The 22,129-nt window shown below is 45.6% G+C and overlaps 2 protein-coding genes across 4 annotated transcripts in view; both read right to left on the minus strand.

The window, feature by feature from the left end:
* The window catches only part of LOC310699314 (uncharacterized protein), a gene marked incomplete at its 5' end in the record, with an annotated part of 338,944 nt that overhangs the window by 80,387 nt on the left and 236,428 nt on the right, over positions 1–22,129 (minus strand). The gene's annotated exons all lie outside the window — the stretch shown is intronic.
* LOC310701446 (uncharacterized protein) overlaps positions 10,868–22,129 on the minus strand; it is a 55,882-nt gene continuing 44,620 nt past the window's right edge. For 2 of the 3 annotated variants that reach the window (XM_083492288.1, XM_083492286.1), the window contains exon 2: positions 10,868–13,662. In XM_083492288.1, coding sequence (XP_083348414.1) covers positions 12,011–13,585 — 1,575 coding nt within the window. In that variant the 5' untranslated portion in view covers positions 13,586–13,662 and the 3' untranslated portion in view covers positions 10,868–12,010. Of the gene's footprint in view, positions 13,663–20,596; positions 20,803–22,129 lie in introns of those variants that run through there. The other variant, XM_083492287.1, reaches the window with a different exon arrangement.

A 22,129-nucleotide genomic window follows, 5' to 3' on the forward strand; every position in this document is an offset into this window, starting at 1 on the left:
TCCTGTGTGAGTCCGTTGATGTTTTCCAAGTGTTCCACTGTCAGTGAAACTCGTCCCACACTCCATACTTTCAAATTGTTTCTCCTCTCTCTTTTCACATTCCATGAATTTATATGGTTTCTTTGTTATTCCCATTGGACATGGCCCTCCAGAATTTTGACTGCCTTCTCCATTGTCTTCTTTCAACAGGGAGGAGCAGGGGGAAAGGAAATCTAGGAAGAGAACAAAGGAATATTACACACATCAATTAGCACCTGCTCTTATTTTGACGTCTCGTACATTCTTTCCTGTCCTCCATATGTTCCAAATTTTTAGGAAAGACAGATGAAATAATGTTAAATAATGGTAATGCATCATCAGACTTTCCTAACCCTTAATTAAGCATTAATGAAGCAGCATTATCTTAGAATACGGTTGAACTGTGGGGTTTACGTTTTATAAAAAGTGGTTTCTCACAGGAAAGGGAGCTGCTCTATGTTCCATGAACCTGGCCAATATTCATCAGGTCCAAAGATCATCATGAAGTTCTTCATCCTCTGCAGTATTATCCTCCGCCCCCCCTTGGGCCACATTTCATCCCCTTCGACCTCTAGATCTTTATTCATCACCTGCACATTCCCTTTGGCCTCAGGAGGTCCATACTGACCATTTTGGGAGACCCATACGTAAGTCTAGTGAGAAGGCTTGGTGCTTGTGGTCGGTTGAAGGAGTGCTCAGTTGGAGAATGTTCTTGGGGTTGGACCTCCATCTCTCAGCCTTGCATTCTTGAATGGAGAGAATAGAGATGCAGAAGGAAAGCAGCTGGAGCCTGACTGCTGGGAAGGCCAGATTGAGACACCCACCCCTATTATGATTTATAATAATTATATGCTGCCAGGTCTCGCACCCGCCTCCTGACACTGGCCTATCTTAGCGGACATTCCCTGTCCAGGCCTCTCTCACTGTTCTTCCTCCTTTGCCCTGGGTAGCCAAGGGCTTCTAGATATTGTAGCTTTGACAATATTTCTTGGAGTTTTATGAAGAATTTACAGGGGATGGGGGTAGGTCAAGGGTTTGAAAATGGTATAGGTGCAATTTATTCAGAACAAAAGGCAAAATTAATTGTGAACAATGTAGTGACAGAAGAGTTTAAGATTGAGAAAGGGACACGGCAAGGCTGCCCAATTTCTCCATTGCTCTTTATATTGGTCCTTGAGGTGTTGTTAAACGTGATAAGAAAGGTCCAAGAGGTTAAAGGTATACAAGTGGGAGCTAAACAGTACAAACTGAAAGCATTTGCTGATGATTTAGTATTGACCTTACAGGAGCCAGAATCTAGTACTAAAAGGGTATTGGAACTGATTCAAGAATTTGGACAGGTAGCAGGTTTTAAGCTGAATAAGACAAAAACCAAGCTTTTGGAGAAAAACTTAACTGTGAATGAGAGAGAGAAGTTTCAGGAGGAGACAGGACTAACACTGGTTAAGAAAGTGAAATATTTAGGGGTTAACATGACTGCCAAAAATGTGAATTTATTTAAGGATAATTATGAAAAATGTTGGATTGAAGTGAAAAAGGATTTAGAAATATGGACAAATTTGAAGTTATCATTGTTAGGCCGAATTGCTGTGATAAAAATGAATGTGCTGCCAAGGATGTTGGTTTTGTTTCAAACATTACAAAATTTGGATAAGATGGATTGTTTCAAGAAGTGGCAGAAAGATATTTCCAGATTTGTTTGGCAGGGCAAGAAGCCTCGAATAAAATTTAAGATATTAACTGATGCTAAAGAAAGAGGTGGATTTGCCCTGCCAGACCTTAAACTTTATTATGAATCAGCTGCTTTTTGCTGGCTGAGAGAATGGCTGCTTCTTGAAAACACTGACGTGTTGGATCTAGGTTTCAATAATGCATTTGGTTGGCATGCATATTTGTGGTACGATAAGGTAAAAGTACATAAAGCGATTAAAAATCATATTGTTAGAAAAGTATTGTTTAATGTTTGACAAGATATAAAGATTTGCTAGAAAAGAAAACCCCAAGATGGTTGTCACCAATGGAAGCGAAGGCACAGAAAAAACTCAAAATGGAGGCCAAATGGCCGAAATATTGGGAAATTCTGGAACAAGATGGAGACAGAATAAAATTACAGAGCTTTGAAAAATTGAAAAATAAAGTGCGAGATTGGCTCCATTATTATCAAATAATGGAGGCATACAATTTGGACAAAAAAGTTGGTTTCCAGGTGGAAAAATCAAAATTGGAAACAGAATTGTTAGATCCAAAAATTAAGAAGTTGTCAAGAATGTATAACTTGTGTTGAAATGGAGCACTCAGGATGAAACGGTGAAATCAGCTATGATTAAATGGGCACAAGATGTTGGACATAACATAATGATGGCTGACTGGGAACAGTTATGGACCACAGGTATGAAATTCACGGCATTTAATGCCCTAAGAGATAATTTAATGAAAATGATTTATAGGTGGTACATGACACCAGTCAAGCTTGCAAAAATTTATCATTTGCCCGACAATAAATGTTGGAAATGTAATGAGACTGAAGGTACATTCTTTCACCTTTGGTGGACATGCCCACCATGGAAAAAGTTTAAAGACTATTTACAGAAATACTGTAAAATTAATGTTAGAAAAATGTTGGAATGAAGTTATATGGCTTTAGTAGAAATGTTATAAGGAATTAAGTATAAATAAATAGAGTATCAAAGGAAAAAAATAAGGTTAGAATGTGTTAAGATAATTATAGGATAGAAAACAGAGGAAAATGGAAAGGAATTGCTGAAACAATTAACAGAAGTGGAATACAAAAAGGGAGGTGTGAGGAGGTCGGGGAAATAAGTGAATGAAAGATGGGAAAATGAAATTGTTTGATTTGTTTGATTGTTTTTGTTTTGTTTTGCTAGTTTAATGTGTCAATGTTATGTAGTGTTTTTGTATTGTATTGTTTTTGTAGTGTTTAAATTGTTGGAAAAGTAATAAATATAAAATAATTATATGCCGCCAGGTCTCGCACCTGCCTCCTGACACTGGCTTTTCTTAGCGGAGATTCCCTGTCCAGGCCTCTCTCACCGTTCTTCCTCCTTTGCCCTGGGTGGCCAAGGGCTTCTGGATATTCTAGCTCTGCTCCAACTGGGAATTATTTATTAAATTGTTATACCTCTCTTCATATGAAGATCAAAAGATAAAAATATGTGTGACACTGAAAAAGATGAGTATTAAAGGTGAATAACACTGAGTGTGGAAAAGAATAGAAAGAAGATGAAACCAGTGGTGTGTCCACCTGAATGTAACATGATAACAACAACAACAACAACAACAACAACAACAACAACAATGTGTAAAGAAGAAACCAATTTTCAAATCAGTTTCATAACAACAACAACAACAACAATGTGTAAAGAAGAAACCAATTTTCAAATCAGTTTCATAACAACAACAACAACAACAATGTGTAAAGAAGAAACCAATTTTCAAATCAGTTTCATATTCCCTGGCTGTATTTCTCAGCCACGATTGTGACTCAGAATCTTAGCCACACTTTTTTCTCGAATATCAACTGGACATAGGAGCCAGAAAATCCCTGGGATTTCATCCAGACATTCCTTTAGTGTGGGCAGCAGCAGCGGAGAAAGGAAGGAAGCAACTTTGGAGACAAAGCATTTCCTTCAGAAGGTCTTCCCCGGGGGGCAGCAGGCTTGATATACTGCTCAGTGGGGACACCTTGGCTTTATAGTGTTAGGGTCTGGATACCAATCACAATCCCTTGGAAATGTCTCAAGAACCCTTAAGATCCAATTTCACCAACTCCCAAGTAACACTGAGCCCTAGAGGAACCGTCTATGCTGAGTTGAGGCACCTCCTGCCCTCCAGGTGTGGTTGGACTCAAAGTACCACCTGCCCAAGCAAGGATGGCCCATGGCCAGGGAGGATGGGAGTCTTATCTGGTGGGACAAACTTTCTCCTTCTTCCCCCTCCCCTGAAAACGCTGAATATCTGTATTTCGTTTCCTCCTTCCTCCGTGATCTCCAACATCTTCCTGATACAGTCCAACCAACTGCACACATTCCCAAATCATCCGGCACCACTGACTTCCCAAGGCGGCTGCATTGTGTCTGGGACACTGGCAATGGGACAGCACCTTCCACTGGATGAGAGGATAGAGGGTTAAATCAGGGCTGGCCAACTGGGACTCCGCTCCCTCCCCTCCTTGCCCCTCCCTTCATCTCCTGCCTAAAGGGGCTGCCTCAGTTTCCCTAGTGGGGGAGCAGGCCCCGAGAACAGCCTTCTCTCTTCCCCCAAAATACAGGAAACACGACAAAGAAGGCCTTGGAGTGTCACCGTGGAACATAACAACAACAACAACAACAACAACAACAACAACAACAACAGGTTGTAAGTCCCTTTGGGCTGCCCTGGGCAAGAGAAAGCAACTAATAGATTAAATAAATAAATAAAAATAACAATACAGTGGTGCCTCGCAAGACGAAAAGAATCCGTTCTGTGATTCTCTTCATCTAGCAGTTTTTCGTCTTGCGAAGCAAGCCCATTGAAGGATTAGCGGATTAGCGCTATTAGCGGCTTATCTGCTGATCGGATCAGCTGATAAGCGGCTTAGCGGCTTAGAAAAAGGGGGGGGGAGGGAAAAAACCCAGCAGGAACTCGCAAGACATTGTCGTCTTGCGAAGCAAGCCCATTGGAAATTCGTTTTGCGAAGCACCTCCAAAACGGAAAACTCTTTCGTCTAGCGAGTTTTCCGTCCTGCGAGGCATTCATCTTGCGGGGCACCACTGTAACTGAAACTGCAGTACAGTGGTACCTCGGGTTAAGTACTCAATTCGTTCCGGTGGTTAAGAAAGTGTTCTTAACATAATGGGGCCTCCTGCTGCTGCCGCGCCTCTGGACCACAATTTCTGTTCTCATCCTGGGTTAGCGGAGTCTGTAACCTGAAGCGTATGTACAAGAGAAACAGCCATTTTAGATCTGGTCCTAACCAATATTGATGACCTGGTTAGTGGGAATAAAAAAATTCCTTCCAGTAGCACCTTAAAGACCAACTGAGTTAGTTCTTGGTATGAGCTTTCGTTTTTATTTTGACTATGGCAGACCAACACGGCTACCTATCTGTAACTGGTTAGTGGGGTAGAAGTGGAAGGATCATTAGGCGCGAGTGATCATGCTCTTCTGAAGTTTACTATACAGCGGAAAGGAGCAGTCAAGCATACTAGGACTCAATTTCTTGACTTTAAGAAAGCCGACTTTCGTAAAGCCGACGGAGTCCTGGCTGTTTACTTCGTGAGCAACCACACACATTCCTCACAGTAAGTATACAAACCGCATGTCTGAAAAATTACAGGAAAACCATCCTGAAATCATTTTAACTCTCCCAATGCCATAATAATAATAATAATAATAATAATTTATTATTTATACCCTGGCTATCTGGCTGAGTTTCCCCAGCCACTCTGGGGAATCAAGTGTTAAAAACAATACAGCATTAAATATTAAGAACTTCCCTAAACAGGGCTGCCTTTAGATGTCTTTAAAAATAAGATAGCTGCTTATTTCCTTGACATCTGATGGGAGGGCATTCCACAGGGCAAGTGCCACTACCCAGAAGGCCCTCTGTCTGGTCCTCTGTAACCTCACTTCTCGCAATGAGGGAACCGCCAGAAGGCCCTCGGCGCTGGATTTCAGTGTCCAAGTTGAACGATGGAGGTGGAGACGCTCCTTCAGGTATACAGAACTGAGGCCGTTTAGGGCTTGAAATGTCAGCACCAACACTTTGAATTGTGCTCAGAAATATACTCAAATATTCCTTTGCAGCAAGGGAGGCAAATGGAAGCCTTCCCATTGTCTTTGTGCTTACAAATACTGCCTTAAGGAGGGATGAACAGGGTGAGCCTGTGACCTGGATTCAGGAACTAAAGTATTTACCATCACAAAAGAATGGCCAGGCTGCCCAGGTAATGCAGTTAGTGACCATTAACAGGTATCCTTGAGGACAGGTTTTCGGCTGTAGACCGCCTCCTGTGATCTATTCCTGCTGTAGACAGTCTCCTTCTGTATATTTGGGGGGTGGTGGTCTTGGGTGGGCAATTTTAAAAGACTATATAAGGCCTTTCACAAATCCCTCCTGGTTGTGGTGAGGGGGGGACACTGTTGCAATAAAGATCAGGCTTACTAGCCGCTTTGCTTCTCCATATACTCTGGGTGGCTTCTGTTATTTTCTCCTACCTACAGTATTTTTCGCGCCATAAGGCACACCTGATCATAAGGCGCACCTAGTTTCTAGAGGGGGAATTCAAGAAAAAAAATATTATTTAAAGGGAGCGCTGAGCAGAGCTCCCCGGTGCCCTGCGGAGGCTTTGCGCCACTAAGGCAGAAGCGAAAACAGCTAGAGGGAGCACTGCGCAGCACTCTCTATAGCTGTTCTGGCTTCTGGGGTAGCCTGCAGGTAGCCTCCGCAGGGTAGCCTCCGCAGGGCAGCAGCGAGCCTTCATCCCGGGCTTCCCCCACCAGCCCCGACAAGCTCTGGGAGTATTCCCCACCTCCTGCAAAAGCCCCCAAGAGCGGCGTGCTCTTTAAAGGGTGTGCGGCTTCTGCGGAAGGTGGGGTAATTCTGTAAGATTATTTGGGGAAGTTTTTCTAATGAGAAGATATTGTCACAGATGCTTGTTTTTGCCATTCTCAAAAGTGTGAATTTGTGTCTGTGAGATTACATGCCTTTTCTTCACAGGAAAAATGTTATAAAATAAACATACAGAGTTGAGGGGAAACCTTAATCCCATTGTTCCTTTGCAAATTTATACATACAGCTTGCAGGGCAGCAGCTGAAGGAGGAGCAAAAAGGTTTTCTTGTGTGTGTGTGTTTCTTTGTGGCTGATTAGCTGTTCTCCCTGTGCAAAGGTCAGAGGGGACAGGGTTTCTGTTGAGGCAGGTGATTAGCTGTGGGAGGAGCTTATCAGAGCTAGCAGGGCAGCGGCACGCGCCCAGAGGCGCGCACAGTTTAATCCATCTTTTAGATTTAGGGGAGCTAGTCTCAAACGTTTGTTGGAGGAGACCTAGGTTTTGGCTTGAGAGCAGTACATGTGAAAAGGATCTAGGAGTCTTGGTTGACCACAAACTTGACATGAGCCAACAGTGTGACGCGGCAGCTAAAAAAGCCAATGCAATTCTGGGCTGCATCAATAGGAGTATAGCATCTAGATCAAGGGAAGTAATAGTGCCACTGTATTCTGCTCTGGTCAGACCTCACCTGGAGTACTGTGTCCAGTTCTGGGCACCACAGTTCAAGGAGGACACTGACAAACTGGAACGTGTCCAGAGGAGGGCAACCAAAATGGTCAAAGGCCTGGAAACGATGCCTTATGAGGAACGGCTAAGGGAGCTGGGCATGTTTAGCCTGGAGAAGAGGAGGTTAAGGGGTGATACGATAGCCATGTTCAAATATATAAAAGGATGTCATATAGAGGAGGGAGAAAAGTTGTTTTCCGCTGCTCCAGAGAAGCAGACACAGAGCAATGGATCCAAACTACAAGAAAGAAGATTCCACCTAAACATTAGGAAGAACTTCCTGACAGTAAGATCTGTTCGACAGTGGAATTTTCTGCCAAGGAGTGTGGTGGAGTCTCCTTCTTTGGAGGTCTTTAAGCAGAGGCTTGACAACCATATGTCAGGAGTGCTCTGATGGTGTTTCCTGCTTGGCAGGGGGTTGGACTCGATGGCCCTTGTAGTCTCTTCCAACTCTACGATTCTACAGAATCAACCCCTTAAATTCTAAGTTTTAAGAGGTTCAATGAACAGATGGTTTGCAGCGGAAGAGATCTGCACAAGTAGCTAAGTGTGAAGCAGTAAAAATGAAAGTGCAACCTTGTGAGCAGAATACTCCACACATCTTGGGGTCTTTGTGTAATAATTGTGCAAGTCAGACTTGAGGCAAGCGCTGAAGGCTCTTCAGGGCTGGCAACCTCTTCCCAATCCCACTGGGTTCCAACAGCCGCACTAACACTTAACTGTACAGAATAGGCACCTGGATGCAGAAGCCAATCCAAAGGGGTGGCTGGTAGTGGAGGTGGTGAAATCCACAAGTTCTGAGTTTTTCACGTGTGCTAAAACTCAGTCTGCTTGGCTGTTTTTTATAAAAATAAAAACCAACATGCTATAATATTATTGTTTTAGTTAAATAAATTGCTTAAGCTGTAATTAAGGAAATGATTATTTTTCTCCTTCCAATAAATTACACCAGAACTGTTGTCCAAATATAGACAGTTAACTTATTAAACCTCAGAATGATTTCATAATTATCTGTCTATGTATTTCTAACAGTGTAACCAAATCAGAAATTTTTGATTTAAATTGAATCATACTGACTAGTGATTTACCGTAAATTGTGATTGAAATCAATTTGCTTTATATCAAACCCACCCTGATTGCAATCTACCACAATGTCTGAAATAAGGCTGGAAGTATACAGAGGCGAACAGGACAATGTCCTGGCAACGGCTACTACTTAGGGGTCTAAAACGGATAAATGAAAATATTATCCATCCTCACACACTCAGTTTCATCAGCAGGGAAGCCAAGATGCATACTAGCAGGACTTTTGGGTTTGCGCTAGGCTATAATTGGTGGTATTCAGGACAATCCAAAGTATGGAGATGAGTCCTAGTGAATGCAGATGATCTGGGACAGCCAACACCCTCAGCAGGGAAGCTGGGTGATGGGGGTGGGGGTCAGTGGTGCTGGAAGGGGAGGGGTCTCTGTCGAGGCTCCTCCCCTTCCATTAACCCTTCCCTGGACTCCCTCTCTCCCTTTCCCCAGCCAGGCGACCCCAGGGATTCCTGCCAGGGGGCCTCAGCCCCACCCCCAGCCCTGCTTGGGGTCCTCCTTCCCCTTCCCGCCAGGGCAGCTGAGCATCTCTCGGCCCCCCAGGAAAGAGAAAGGGGAGTCTGGCGGTGCTGCTGCTGCCCAGGAGACCTTGCAAGATGTAGATCCCTGCAGGTCTTGGGTCCCCCCTTCCCCCCCCCTGGGTCGGGGCCTGGATCGGGGCCCCTGTCGACGGGCCCCAGGGAGGGCGCTCTCCTTGCGGGGGGGTCTCTTCCTCCTCCTCCCCCCTTGTCCCCCCCCTCTATCCCCCCCTTTACCTCTTGGTCCTCCGCCTCCCTGGCTCCGGATTAGTCCGCTTTCCTTATGCGCAAAGAAAGGGCGGCGGCGACGGGGGGGGGGGCCTCTTCAGCGACGCCCCTCCTCCTCCTTTCCCTGCCTGGCCACTTCCGGCGCGTTTCGCGGCGCCACTTCCGGCTCCTTTTCCGACGCGCGTGTCCCTAGAGCTACATCTCCAAGAGCAGCCCCTCCCTGTGTCCGGAGGGGAAAGAGACGGGGCGGCGCTGCCTCTGGCCTCCTGCTCTGGGGGCTCCATGGGGACCCGGCCCCCGCCCCCCAACTGGGCAAGTGGAGGCCGGGGGAGGATCTCCTTCTGGGCCTCCTTCTGCATGCCAAGCACTCAGCCGGGGTCCTTCTGCATGCAGAGCAACGGCTGCATTGCTGAGCTACGCCCCCTAACAGCCCAGCCCAGCTTCAAACACCAGCCCCTCTCCTCCCCCCCCCCCGTTCAAAAACCACCCACTGGATTGAGAGGCAGTGAGGGATCCAGACAGACAGAGGCGCCCTTGCTCTGGAATTCCCTTGCCAGCAGGGAGACTTCAAAAGCCCCCCCCCCCATGCCTCCCCCTTCCCTCATTTAGTAGGGAGACTTTTCATCTTGTGGTTTGGTCATTTCAAATCCAGTTTTTCTCTCTCTCCCTGCAATTTTAAGCAATTCTGGCTCTTATGATCCCTGCAGGGTATTAAGTGTTGTTCTAACCTCCCTATTGCAGGTGGAAAGAGGAATGTGGGGCTTGCTCATAATATCTTAGTGGCAGGATTAAGATTTGGGACTGGGACTTTCCGATTCAGAGCCCCTCTTCGCATGAGATTTCTTCCAACTATTGGAGGAAAGTATGTCTGAGGTTTATGACAGAAATATAATTATTACGGGTGAATTTAATGGAGTAGGATCACTGGACTATGACAGAACACTAAGGGAAAGTGTCTCAAAAGAAGGCAAAATACCAAATACTTTTTTGATATGGTTACAACAATGGATCTACTAGATCAGGGTCAGGAGATTTTTCAGCAGGGGGCCAGTCCACTGTCCCTCAGACCTTGTTGGGGAGCGGACTATATTTTGGGGGGGAAATGAGCGATTTTGGCCCGCCTGCAAAGAGGCCTGAAGATGTTTGGCTTTACCTGTCCCAGTTGTCGTCCCAATAGCCCAGTTGGGATTCTCCACCCAGGTGCCAGGGCAGGGCAGGAGGCTGCGTTGGCCGGTGAAGACAGAAGCAGCAGCCCCGGCGGAGTCGCGGACGGAGGCAGGGGAACCGGGGCATTGCTGGAGCCTTTACCCACCAACTGCTGCTGTTTCCCAACCCGCAAGCGGCAGCTGCGGCCGCTGCAACAAACTGCCTGAACGCCATGGGAGGAATGAAGGAGGGAGGGGGTGACGAAGCGCGTGAGGAAGCGGCACGGAGAAGGGGCACAGAAAAGGAAGGAAGGGCGGACTGAGGGAGAGGGAGGAGGAGCAAGAGGAAAACGCAGCAGCAGCCAGTGTCACACCCCCTTCCCAGCGCCACCCTTCTGAGGCAGGCAGGCAGGTGAGCCGACTCCCCCCATTGATGGCACCCGGTGTGGGACAAGATTGCTCGTCCCTGAGGAGAAAAGCGCTGCCGTGTGAGGGAGAGGGAAAGAACGTGCGTGCTGGCAATCCACGCGGCGATTCCCGGACCGTCCGCAGGCCGGATCCAGAAGGCAATTGCGCCTGATCCGGCCCACAGCCTTAGTTTGCCAACCCAGGTGCTTGGAGATTCAGACCCCCATTAGAACAAGAGTAAACATGTTCTTCTGATTCAAAGGATTCTGCGGGAAGAAGAAACATGATCTGGATATTGAAGGAACTGCCTACAGGATTAAAGACTGTAGAGATCCAGCCAAGAACTATATCAGATCAAAACTCAACATGGATGATAATGAGGGGTGAAAAGAGTTCATTGCATAGATGGAGACTAAATAAGGGTTTATTTGAAAAACACTGAATTACAACATATTCCAATTACGTTAGAGTATCAAAAAATGTTAAAAACATTTGGAAATATAGGGGAGGATGAAACTTTCACTTTTACGAAGGATTTCAAACATAAAGAGAAATGTTTTACCTAAGATACTATTTTTATTCTAAATGATACCAATAATAAATAATACAAGCTTCTTTAACGAATGGCAAAGAGATATTTCATGATTACTCTGGCAGGGGGAAAACACCAAGAATAAACTATAAAATTTCGATAGATACTAAAAATAGAGGTGGCTTCTACATCTCGGTTGTAGAACGCTTCAGAAGTTGAACGTTTGGGGCTTTCAAACGCCAAGAACCCAGAGGTGAATGCTTCCATTTTTGAACGCAATTTGTAAATAAAATTATATACAGTGGTGCCCCAGGTTAAGTACTTAATACGTTCCGGAGGTCCGTTCTTAACCTGAAGCACCACTTTAGCTAATGGGGCCTCCTGCTGCTGCTCCGCCGCTGGAGCACGGTTTCTGTTCTCATCCTGAAGCAAAGTTCTTAACCTGAAGCACTATTTCTGGGTTAGCAGAGTCTGTAACCTGAAGCGTATGTAACCCGAGGTACCACTGTATTAATAAAATTATCTATATATAAAGCAATTGAAACACTTCCCACACTCCTTCCATTCAAACCATTTAAGATTTATGCTCTATGTACGCTCCATATATGTAAGTGGTTTTCCCTTTTTGAGTTCGCTGATGTTTGCTAAGGTTTCCACTTCTATTGACGCTCTTTCCACACTCCATACATTTATTTGCTTGTCCCCGAGTGAGTCTGTTGATGTCGTCAAAGTTTCCTGTGTGTGAAATTAGGGTTCCACTCTGAAAGAAACTCTTTCAACTCTCCATACATTTAAATGGTTTCTCCCGTGTGAGTCTGTTGATGTCTTCTAACATTTCCAACATTGGTGAAGCCCTTTCCACGCTCCTTACATTTAAATGGTTTCTCCCCTGTGTGCGTCCGTTGATGTCTTCTAACATTTCCAACATTGGTGAAGCCCTTTCCACACTCCTTACATTTAAATGGTTTCTCCCCTGTGTGAGTTTGATGATGGATACTAAGTGCTGTACCATCAATAAAGCTCTTTCCACATTCCATGCATTTAAATGGTTTCTCCCCTGTGTGAGTCCGTTGATGTCTTCTAACATTTCCAACATTGGTGAAGCCCTTTCCACACTCCTTACATTTAAATGGTTTCTCCCCTGTGTGAGTTTGATGATGGATACTAAGTGCTGTACCATCAATAAAGCTCTTTCCACATTCCATGCATTTAAATGGTTTCTCCCCTGTGTGAGTCCGTTGATGTTTTCTAAGTGTTCCACTGCGATTGAAGCTCTTTCCACACTCCTTACATTTAAATGGTTTCTCCCCAGTGTGAGTTCGATGATGGGTTCTCAGGTCTCTTCTCTCAATAAAACTCTTTCCACATTCCATGCATTTTAATGGTTTTTCCCCTGAGTGAGTCCATTGATGTCTTTTTACTGCTCCATTAGAAGTGAAGCTCTTTCCACATTCCATACATTCAAATGGTTTTTCCCCTGTGTGAGTCCGTTGATGGATTCTAAGTGCTGTACCATCAATAAAGCTCTTTCCACATTCCATACATTCAAATGGTTTCTCCCCTGTGTGAGTCCGTTGATGTTTTCTAAATGTTCCACTATCGGTAAAGCTCTTTCCACACTCCATACATTCATAAGGTTTTTCCCCTGTGTGGGTTCGTTGATGGTTTCTAAGGTGTCCAGTCTGACTGAATCTCTTTCCACACTCCTTACATTTATATGGTTTTTCCCCTGTGTGAGTTCGATGATGGATTCTAAGTTTTCTACTCTCAGTGAAGCTCTTATCACACAGCATACATTCAAATGGTTTTTCTCCAGTGTGAGTTTTATGATGAATATTCAGTCCTCTCTTTGTACTGAAACTCTTTCCACACTCCAAACATTCAAATGGTTTCTCCCCTGTGTGAATCCGTTGATGGATTCTAAGGTTTCTACTCTGACTGAAGCTCTTTCCACATTCCATGCATTTGAATGGTTTCTCTCCTGCGTGAGTCCGTTGATGTTTTCTAAATGTTCCACTATCGGTGAAGCTCTTTCCACACTCCATACATTTATAAGGTTTTTCCCCTGTGTGGGTTCGTTGATGGTTTTTAAGGTGTCCAATCTGACTGAAGCTCTTTCCACACTCCTTACATTTATATGGTTTCTCCCCCGTGTGAGTGTGTTTATGTATACGAAGGTTTGAACTCCAACCAAAGCTTTTTCCACACTCCATGCATTTAAATGGTTTCTCTCCTGTGTGAGTCCGTTGATGTTTTCCAAGTGTTCCACTGTCAGTGAAACTCGTCCCACACTCCATACTTTCAAATTGTTTCTCCTCTCTCTTTTCACATTCCATGAATTTATATGGTTTCTTTGTTATTCCCATTGGACATGGCCCTCCAGAATTTTGACTGCCTTCTCCATTGTCTTCTTTCAACAGGGAGGAGCGGGGGGAAAGGAAACCTAGGAAGAGAACAAAGGAATATTACACACATCAATTAGCACCTGCTCTTATTTTGACGTCTCGTACATTCTTTCCTGCCCTCCATATGTTCCAAGTTTCTAGGAAAGACAGATGAAATAATGTTAAATAATGGTAATGCATCATCCGCCTTTCCTAACCCTTAATTAAGCATTAATGAAGCAGCATTATCCTAGAATACGGTTGAACTGTGGGGTTTACGTTTTATAAAAAGTGGTTTCTCATAGGAAAGGGAGCTCCTCTATGTTCCATGAACCTGGCCAATATTAATCAGGATCCGAAATTCATCATGAAGTTCTTCATCCGCTGCACTATAATCCTCCACCCCTTGGGCCACATTTTGTCCCCTTCGACCTCTAGATGTTTATTAATCACCTGTTGCAGATGATCTGGTTTTAACATTACAGGAGCCAGAATCTAGTACGAAAAGAGTTTTAGAATTGATTCATGAGTTTGGTCGGTTGGCGGGATTTATATTAAATAAGCAAAAAACTAAGGTTTTGGGGAAAAAATTGACACCTGTGGAATCAGAAAGGTTTCAGAGAGAGACAGATTTAAATGTGGTTAAAAAGGTGAAATATCTAGGGGTTAACTTGACTGCCAAAAATTTGAATTTATTTAAGGACAATTATGAAAAGTGTTGGTCAGAAATTAAAAAAGATTTAGAAATCTGGTCAAGATTGAAGCTTTCCTTGTTGGGCCAAATTGCTGCTATTAAGATGAATGTGTTGCCAAAGATGTTGTTTCTGTTTCAGACCCTACAGATTGTGGACAGAGTGGAATGCTTTGGAAAGTGGCAGAGATATTTCTAAATTTGTCTGGCAGGGCAAAAAGCCCAGAATAAAATTTAAAATATTAACTGATGCAAAGGAAAAGGGGGGGGTTTGCCCTGCCGGACTTAAGGTTATACTATGAAGCTGCAGCTTTCTGCTGGATGAAAGATTGGCTACTTATTGAGAACACTGATGTCCTGGATCTGGAAGGGCTTAATAATGCTTTTGGGTGGCATGCTTACTTGTGGTACGACAAGGTAAAGGTTCACAAAGCTTTCAAGAACCATATTGTCAGGAAAGCAATATTCAATGTCTGGATAAAATACAAAGACTTACTAGAAAATAAGACCCCAAGGTGGTTATCACCAATGGAAGCTAAGGCTCGAAAAAGACTCAATATGGAGGCCGTATGGCCGAAGTATTGGGAAATAATAGAAATGGTTGGAGACACTTGGAGGTTGCAGAGTTTGGAGAAAATAAAGGACAAAGTGCGAGATTGGTTACATTACGCTCAGATTAAGGAGGTTTTTAATTTGGACATAAAGATAGGGTTCCAGGTGGAAAAATCGAAACTAGAAACAGAATTGTTAGAATCTAAGACTAAGGTACTTTCAAAAATGTATAACTTGCTGTTAAAATGGAACACTCAAGATGAAACAGTTAAATCAGCCATGATAAAATGGGCTCAGGACATTGGGTACAATATTATGTTTGCTGACTGGGAACGGTTATGGACCACCGGAGTGAAGTTCACGGCATGTAATGCCTTGAAAGAAAATATTATGAAAATGATATATAGGTGGTACATGACCCCAGTCAAGCTTGCAAAAATATACCATCTGCATGATAATAAATGTTGGAAATGTAAGGAGACTGAAGGAACATTCTTTCACCTCTGGTGGACTTGTCCGAGAGTGAAGGCCTTCTGGGAGATGATCTATAATGAGTTAAAAAAGGTATTTAGGTATACCTTCCCCAAGAAACCAGAGGCCTTCCTCTTGGGCATTGTTGGCCAGAAAGTGTTAAAGAAGGACAGAACTTTTTTCATGTACGCAGCAACAGCAGCAAGAATACTCATCCAAGAGGTTTTTAAATTGGACTCAAAATACTGGAAGACACAAGATTTGCCCACACTGGAAGAATGGCAGACGCAACTTATAGACTATATGGAGCTGGCCGAAATGACTGGCAGAATCCGAGACTTGGGAGAGGACACAATGGAAGAGGACTGGAAAAAGTATAAGGACTACTTACAAAAACAATATAAATTGTATGAATGTTAAGAAATTGCACGATTGAAAATAACATGGTATCAGCAACTTAGTTGAAAGATATATGAGACTAAGTGATATTTAAGAAGAAGATGAAATTTGAAGTAATATTATGTTTAAAAGATTGCAGACTAGTATTTGATAAAAATTATTTGAAATTGGATACATAATATTGGAGAAGTACAAAATAAGAATTGAAATAAGGTAATAAATTGCTGTTTATAACTTTAGTATTAAGAATGCAGGGATGGGAGACGTGAGGAAGTCCAGTTAGTTATGAAAAAAATTGTTATGAACAGTTATGATTTTCTTTATTTTATTTTTATGTTTCTGTCTACTTATGTTTTTCGCTGTTTGTTTTTCTTTGGTGAAGGTATTGTATATGTTTGGTGACTTTTTCTTGTCTGAAACTTGCAATAAAAAATTTATTTAAAAAAAAAAGATGTTTATTAATCACCTGCACAGTCCCTTTGGCCTCAGGAGGTCCATACTGACCATTTCTGGAGACCCATATATAAGTCTAGTGACAAGGCTTGGTGCTTGTGGTCGGTTGAAGGAGTGCTCAGTTGGAGAATGTTCTTGGGGTTGGACCTCCATCTCTCAGCCTTGCATTCTTGAATGGAGAGAGCTCAAGATGCAGAAGGAAAGCAGCTGGAGCCTGACTGCTGGGAAGGCCAGATTGAGACACCCACCCCAATTATGATTTATAATAATTATATGCCGCCAGGTCTCACACCCGCCTCCTGACACTGGCTTATCTTAGCGGAGATTCCCTGTCCAGGCCTCTCTCACTGTTCTTCCTCCTTTGCCCTGGGTGGCCAAGGGCTTCTGGATATTCTAGCTCTGCTCCAACTGGGAATTATTTATTAAATTGTTATACCTCTCTTCATCTGAAGATCAGAAGATAAAAATATGTATGTCACTGAAAAAGGTGAGTATTAAAGGTGAATAACACTGAGTGTGGAAAAGAATAGAAAGAAGATGAAACCAGTGGTGTGTCCACCTGAATGTAATATAATAGTAATAATAATAATAATAATAATAATAATAATAATAATAATAATAATAATAACAACAACAATAACAATAACAACAACAAGAATGTGTAAAGAAGAAATCAATCTTCAAATCAGTATCATATTCCCTGGCTGTATTTCTCAGCCACGACTGTAACTCAGAATCTTAGCTACACTTTTTTCTAGAATACAGTGGTACCCCGCAAGACGAACGCCTCGGAAGACGAAAAACTCGCTAGACGAAGGAGTTTTTCGTTTTCTTAGCCGCTTCGCAAGACGCATTTCCCTATGGGCTTGCTTCGCAAAACGAAGCTTGCCCCACAAGCTCTGGGGATAGCGGGGAAGCGCAGCGTGTCTTCCCCGCTGTCCCCGGACCTCTTTTGAAGCAAGGGGCGGCGGGGAGAAGATCACTTCTCCCCGTTGCCAGCCCCGCAATCTCCATGGACAGAGCGCCTTCCCCTCTCTCCCCGGACCCCTTTTGAACCAAGGGGCAGCAACGGGGAGAAGCGATTCTCCCCGCTGCCCCTTCCCTTGCTTTAAAACAGGTCCGGGGACAGAGGGGAAGGTGCGCGCGCCTTCCCCTCTGTCCCCGGAGATTGCGGGGCAGGCAACGGGGAGAAGCAATCTTCTCCCCGCCGCCCCTTGCATTAAACAGGTCCGGGGACAGAGGGGAAGGCGCGCGGCGCTCCCCCTCTGTCCCCGGACGGTCTCCATAGGAACGCATTGTTTGATTTTCAATGCATTCCTATGGGAAATCGTGCTTCGCAAGACGAAAAACTCCCAAGAAGAAAAAACTTGCGGAACGAATTAATTTCGTCTTGCGAGGCACCACTGTATCAACTAGACATAGGAGCCAGACATCCCTGGGATTTCATCCAGACATTCCTTTAGTGTGGGCAGCAGCAGCAGCGAAGAAAGGAAGGAAGCAACTTTGGGGGAAACGATTTCCTTCAGAAGGTCTTCCCCAGCGGCCAACAGGGTTGATAAACTGCTCAGTGGGGACACCTTGGATTTATAGTGTTATGGTCTGGATACCAATCACAATCCCTTGGAAATGTCTCAAGAACCTTTAAGATCCTGTTCCACCAACTCCCAAGTAACACTGAGCCCTAGAGGAACCTTCTATGCTGAGTTGAGGCATCTCTGGCCCTCCAGATGTGGTTGGACTCAAAGTACCACCTGCCCAAGCAAGGATGGCCCATGGCCAGGGAGGATGGGAGTCTTATCTGGTGGGACACACTTTACCCTTCTTCCCCCTCCTCTGAAAATGCGGAATGGGGGAGGTGGGGCACATTGACGCAAGGGGGACATTGACACCCCAACAATATTTCAATATCGAGAAATCATATTTGTGTCGCGACATCACCCAAATGTGCCTATACATGTGTGAGTAGAACAGTTGCAACTGTGCTGGCCGCCTGTTAGCCGGCCAACAACAGCCCTGCAAAATAGTCCAGAGTTGCTGCGCGCTTTTGGGACTTGGAAGAGTAACTTACGGCAACCGTAAAGGGCAGTCCAGTGTCGTCATTACGGGGGCCTCTTTTAAATAGGGGCTGGTGTTTGAACTTGGGCTTTGCTAAGGTTACGGAAGGGGGGCACTTGTGTGAGAGCAGGTTTCTTTGGCCGTCTCCCCCTTCCTTGCTTGCCCCTTCTGCTTTCCCATGGCAAGTCCAGCCGAATTCGACTATGGCGTGTGGTACATATCTCTGCCTTCAGACAGAGGGAGCCAGGCACCTTTCTGGGTCGTGTGCCCAACTTTTCATGAGCTGATATTAAATCCCAAAAGAACTACAGCTGCTTGTTACAAAGGGTGGGGGCCAATTCCGGTAGGTTTATGATATTAACTCTTTCCATGCTCATTTCTGATGCTCAGAAGCAGGTGACCCTTTCCTAGACCTTCCTGATGACATTCTCAGTCTGACACACAGTATTTACACAGAAACACGGATCAAACACAAAAAAACCCTTCACATAACTCCCATTCTAAAATACACTGAGACTATCTTATAACGTATCTCCATTATAACACACAAGTTCTAATTAAGTCCTAATATTTACTATACCTAAACATTGAGCACCACAGACCAATAATAATAATAATAATAATAATAATAATAATAATAATAATAAAATTTATTATTTTTACCCTGCCCAGCTGGCTGAGTTTCCCCAACCACTCTGGGCGGCTCCCAATGGAGTGTTAAAAACAGTAAAGCATGAAATATTAAGAACTTCCCTAAACAGGGCTGCCTTCAGATGTCTTTTAAAAATAAGATAGCTGCTTAATTCCTTGACATCTGATGGGAGGGCATTCCACAGGGAAAGCGCCACTACTCAGAAGGCCCTCTGTCTGGTTCCCTGTAACCTCACTTCTTGCAATGAGGGAACCACCAGAAGGCCCTCGGCACTGGATCTCAGTGTCCAGGCAGAACAATGGGGGTGGAGACGCTCCTTCAGGTATACAAGACTGAGGCCGTTTAGGGCTTGAAAGGTCAGCACCAACACTTTGAATTGTGCCCGGAAACGTACTCAAATATTCCTCTGCAGTAAAGGAGGCAAATGGAAGCCTTCCCATTTTCTTTGTGCTTACGAATACTGCCTTAAGGAGGGATGAACAGGGTGAGCCTGTGACCTGGATTCAGGAAATTTACCATCACAAAAGAATGGCCAGGCTGCCCAGGTAATGCAGTTAGTGACCATTAACAGGTATCCTTGGGGACAGGTTTTTGCTGTGGACCGCCTCCTGTGATCTATTCCTACTGTAGAAAGTCTCCTTCTGTATGATATGGGGGGGGGTCTTGGGTGGGCAATTTGAAAAGACTATATAAGGCCTTGCACACCTCCCTCCTGGTTGTGGTGAGGGGGGGACATTGTTGCAATAGCGTAATAAAGACCAGGCTTACTAGCCGCTTTGCTTCTCCGTATTCTCTGCTTGGTCTCTGTTATTTTCTCCTACCTATAAGGAACCCACTTAAGGACTATATGGGCTCTTGGATACCCCATAAGGGGAAAGGAGCAGGTTTTCCTTACAACAAAGGTCGTAAGACTATGTTTGGTTGGCACGCTTATTTATGGCAGGATAAAACTAAAACACACAAGAGCTCTATGAATCAGGTTATTCAGAAAATCCTTTTTACAGTATGGGATAAATCTGCTGGAAAGAAAACCACCTCTTTGGCTCCAACCCACAAAAGCAACAGCTTTTTTAAAAATGCAATACGGAAGAAGCAATGGGCAACTTACAGAGATCTTTTGGACTTTTCGGAAGAAGAAATAAAACTGAATAAACAGGATGAGGTGGGAGGTGTGGTGGCGGATTGGTTTCAATACCATCAAATCATCTTGTTTGGACAAGATAAAGGGAGAGGTTTTTGGACTGAAAGTTCACAGTTTGAAAGAGATATTATTGAGAGGAAAGAGAAAGTGTTTCCCAAATTTCAGGTAGAAAATTGTCCCATCTGAAGAAATGTGCATGCATACGAAAGCTTATCCCCAGAAGAAACTCAGCTGGTCTCTTGGGGACCCAGCCAGGCGCCCCACGACCCCAGGGAGAATGGGGGGGCCTCAGCCCCACCCCCAGCCCTGCTTGGGGTCCTCCTTCCCCTTCCCGCCAGGGCAGCTGAGCATCTCTCGGCCCCCCAGGAAAGAGAAAGGGGAGTCTGGCGGTGCTGCTGCTGCTGCTGCCCAGGAGACCTTGCAGGTCTTGGGTCCCCCCTTCCCCCCCCTGGGTCGGGGCCTGGATCGGGGCCCCTGTCGACGGGCCCCAGGGAGGGCGCTTTCCTTACGGGGGGGGTCTCTTCGTCCTCCTCCCCCCTTATCCCCCCCTCTATTTCCCCCCCTTCTCTCCCTCTTTACCTCTTGGTCCTCCGCCTCCCTGGCTCCGGATTAGTCCGCTTTCCTTGTCTGCAAGAGAAAGGGCGGCGGCGACGACGGGGGGGGCCTCTTCAGTGACGCCCCTCCTCCTTTCCCTGTCTGGCAACTTCCGGCGCATTCAGCAGCGACACTTCCGGTTCCTTTTGGGATGCGCTTGCCCCTAGAGCTACGACCATAGAGCAGCCTCTCCCTGTGTTGGGATGGGAAGAGGACGGGACTGTGTTGGGACGGGAAGACGCGCTGCCTAGGGGGCTCCATGGGGGCCTGGCCCCCCTCCTTCCTCCTCCCCACAGCAGGGGGCGAGATGGCTGCGGGGGGGGGCATCATATCTGGGGGGGACCTGGGTTTGCGGGGAGAGAAGGAGGTGGTTTTCAATCTGCAAACAGGGAGGCTGGGAGGGAAGAGGCTGAGTGAGGAGGAGGGAAGGGCTGCCCCTCCCCCTGTGGGTCAGGAGAGTGGGGGAGGGGCGGACCCAGGGAAGCCCTCCCCCCCCCCAGCCCAGGGGGGTCCTCTGTGAAGCCCAGAGATGGACCCAGCCTCGGGGGGGGGGGAGAGACATGGGGCTGCCTGAGAGAGAAGGGGCGCTTCCTTTCCTCTCCCCCCTCCTCCCCCCAGGCTCTCCCCCCTTGGCCCGGCTGCCCCCTCGCCAGGCAGGGAGAGGGTGGGGTCCCCTTCCGCCATGAGAGGAGTGCAATGGGGTTGTGAGGGGGGGGGACAGAGAGAGACCCCTTTCTGCCCCCCTCCCAAGAGGGTCCCCGTCGTGTCTCTGAGGGGCGAGAGAGGAGGAGCCCCTCCCCCCGCTGCAAGGGGGTTGTGAGGGGGGGAGAGAGAGAGACCCCTTTCTGCCCCCCTCCCAAGAGGGTCCCCGTTGTGTCTCTGAGGGGCGAGAGAGGAGGAGCCCCTCCCCCCGCTGCTGCTTCCCCTCAACGACTTTTCCCGCCTTTTCCCAACTTCCCGCCCTTTGAAATCTGAGCCTCGCCTCAGTTTCAGGCGCCGAGGAGGCAGATTCCCCGGGATCCCTGCTTTATGAGTGGATTTCTTCTCATTCGCCCTGATCTCTGCTCATATATCTGGCTTTTGGAGCTTCTCTAGAAAGAAGGCTGTATAAAAAGCCCCTCACCACCTCCTGCATCCCATACAGTATGTAAAAGTCTGATTTCTTCCCATTTGATGTGTGTAATTCTTCCTCCAGGACTGTTCTTCCTTCCTGCCAGTGTCACTTCCCAACTACAGAGGGGAACCTTCCAGTAGCACCTTAAAGACCAACTAAGTTAGTTCTTGGTATGAGCTTTCGTGTGCATGCACACTTCTTCAGATACACTGAAACAGAAGTTGCCAGATCCTTCTATATAGTGAGAAGGTGGTCTGAACAAAGACATTGGATTGTTATCTCATTATACATGACTAAGCCATTTTTCACCTTCTCGCCCCTTGCCTTTTCCTGTAAGACCAATTGCAGTCGTTAAGAGTCGTCAACAGGCTCATCTCAGCTATCTGCCAATCTCCCATTCCCAC

This window comes from Podarcis liolepis, assembly GCF_965112155.1.
Source record: "Podarcis liolepis genome assembly, chromosome: 2".
Classification (NCBI taxonomy): Eukaryota; Metazoa; Chordata; class Lepidosauria; order Squamata; family Lacertidae; genus Podarcis; species Podarcis liolepis.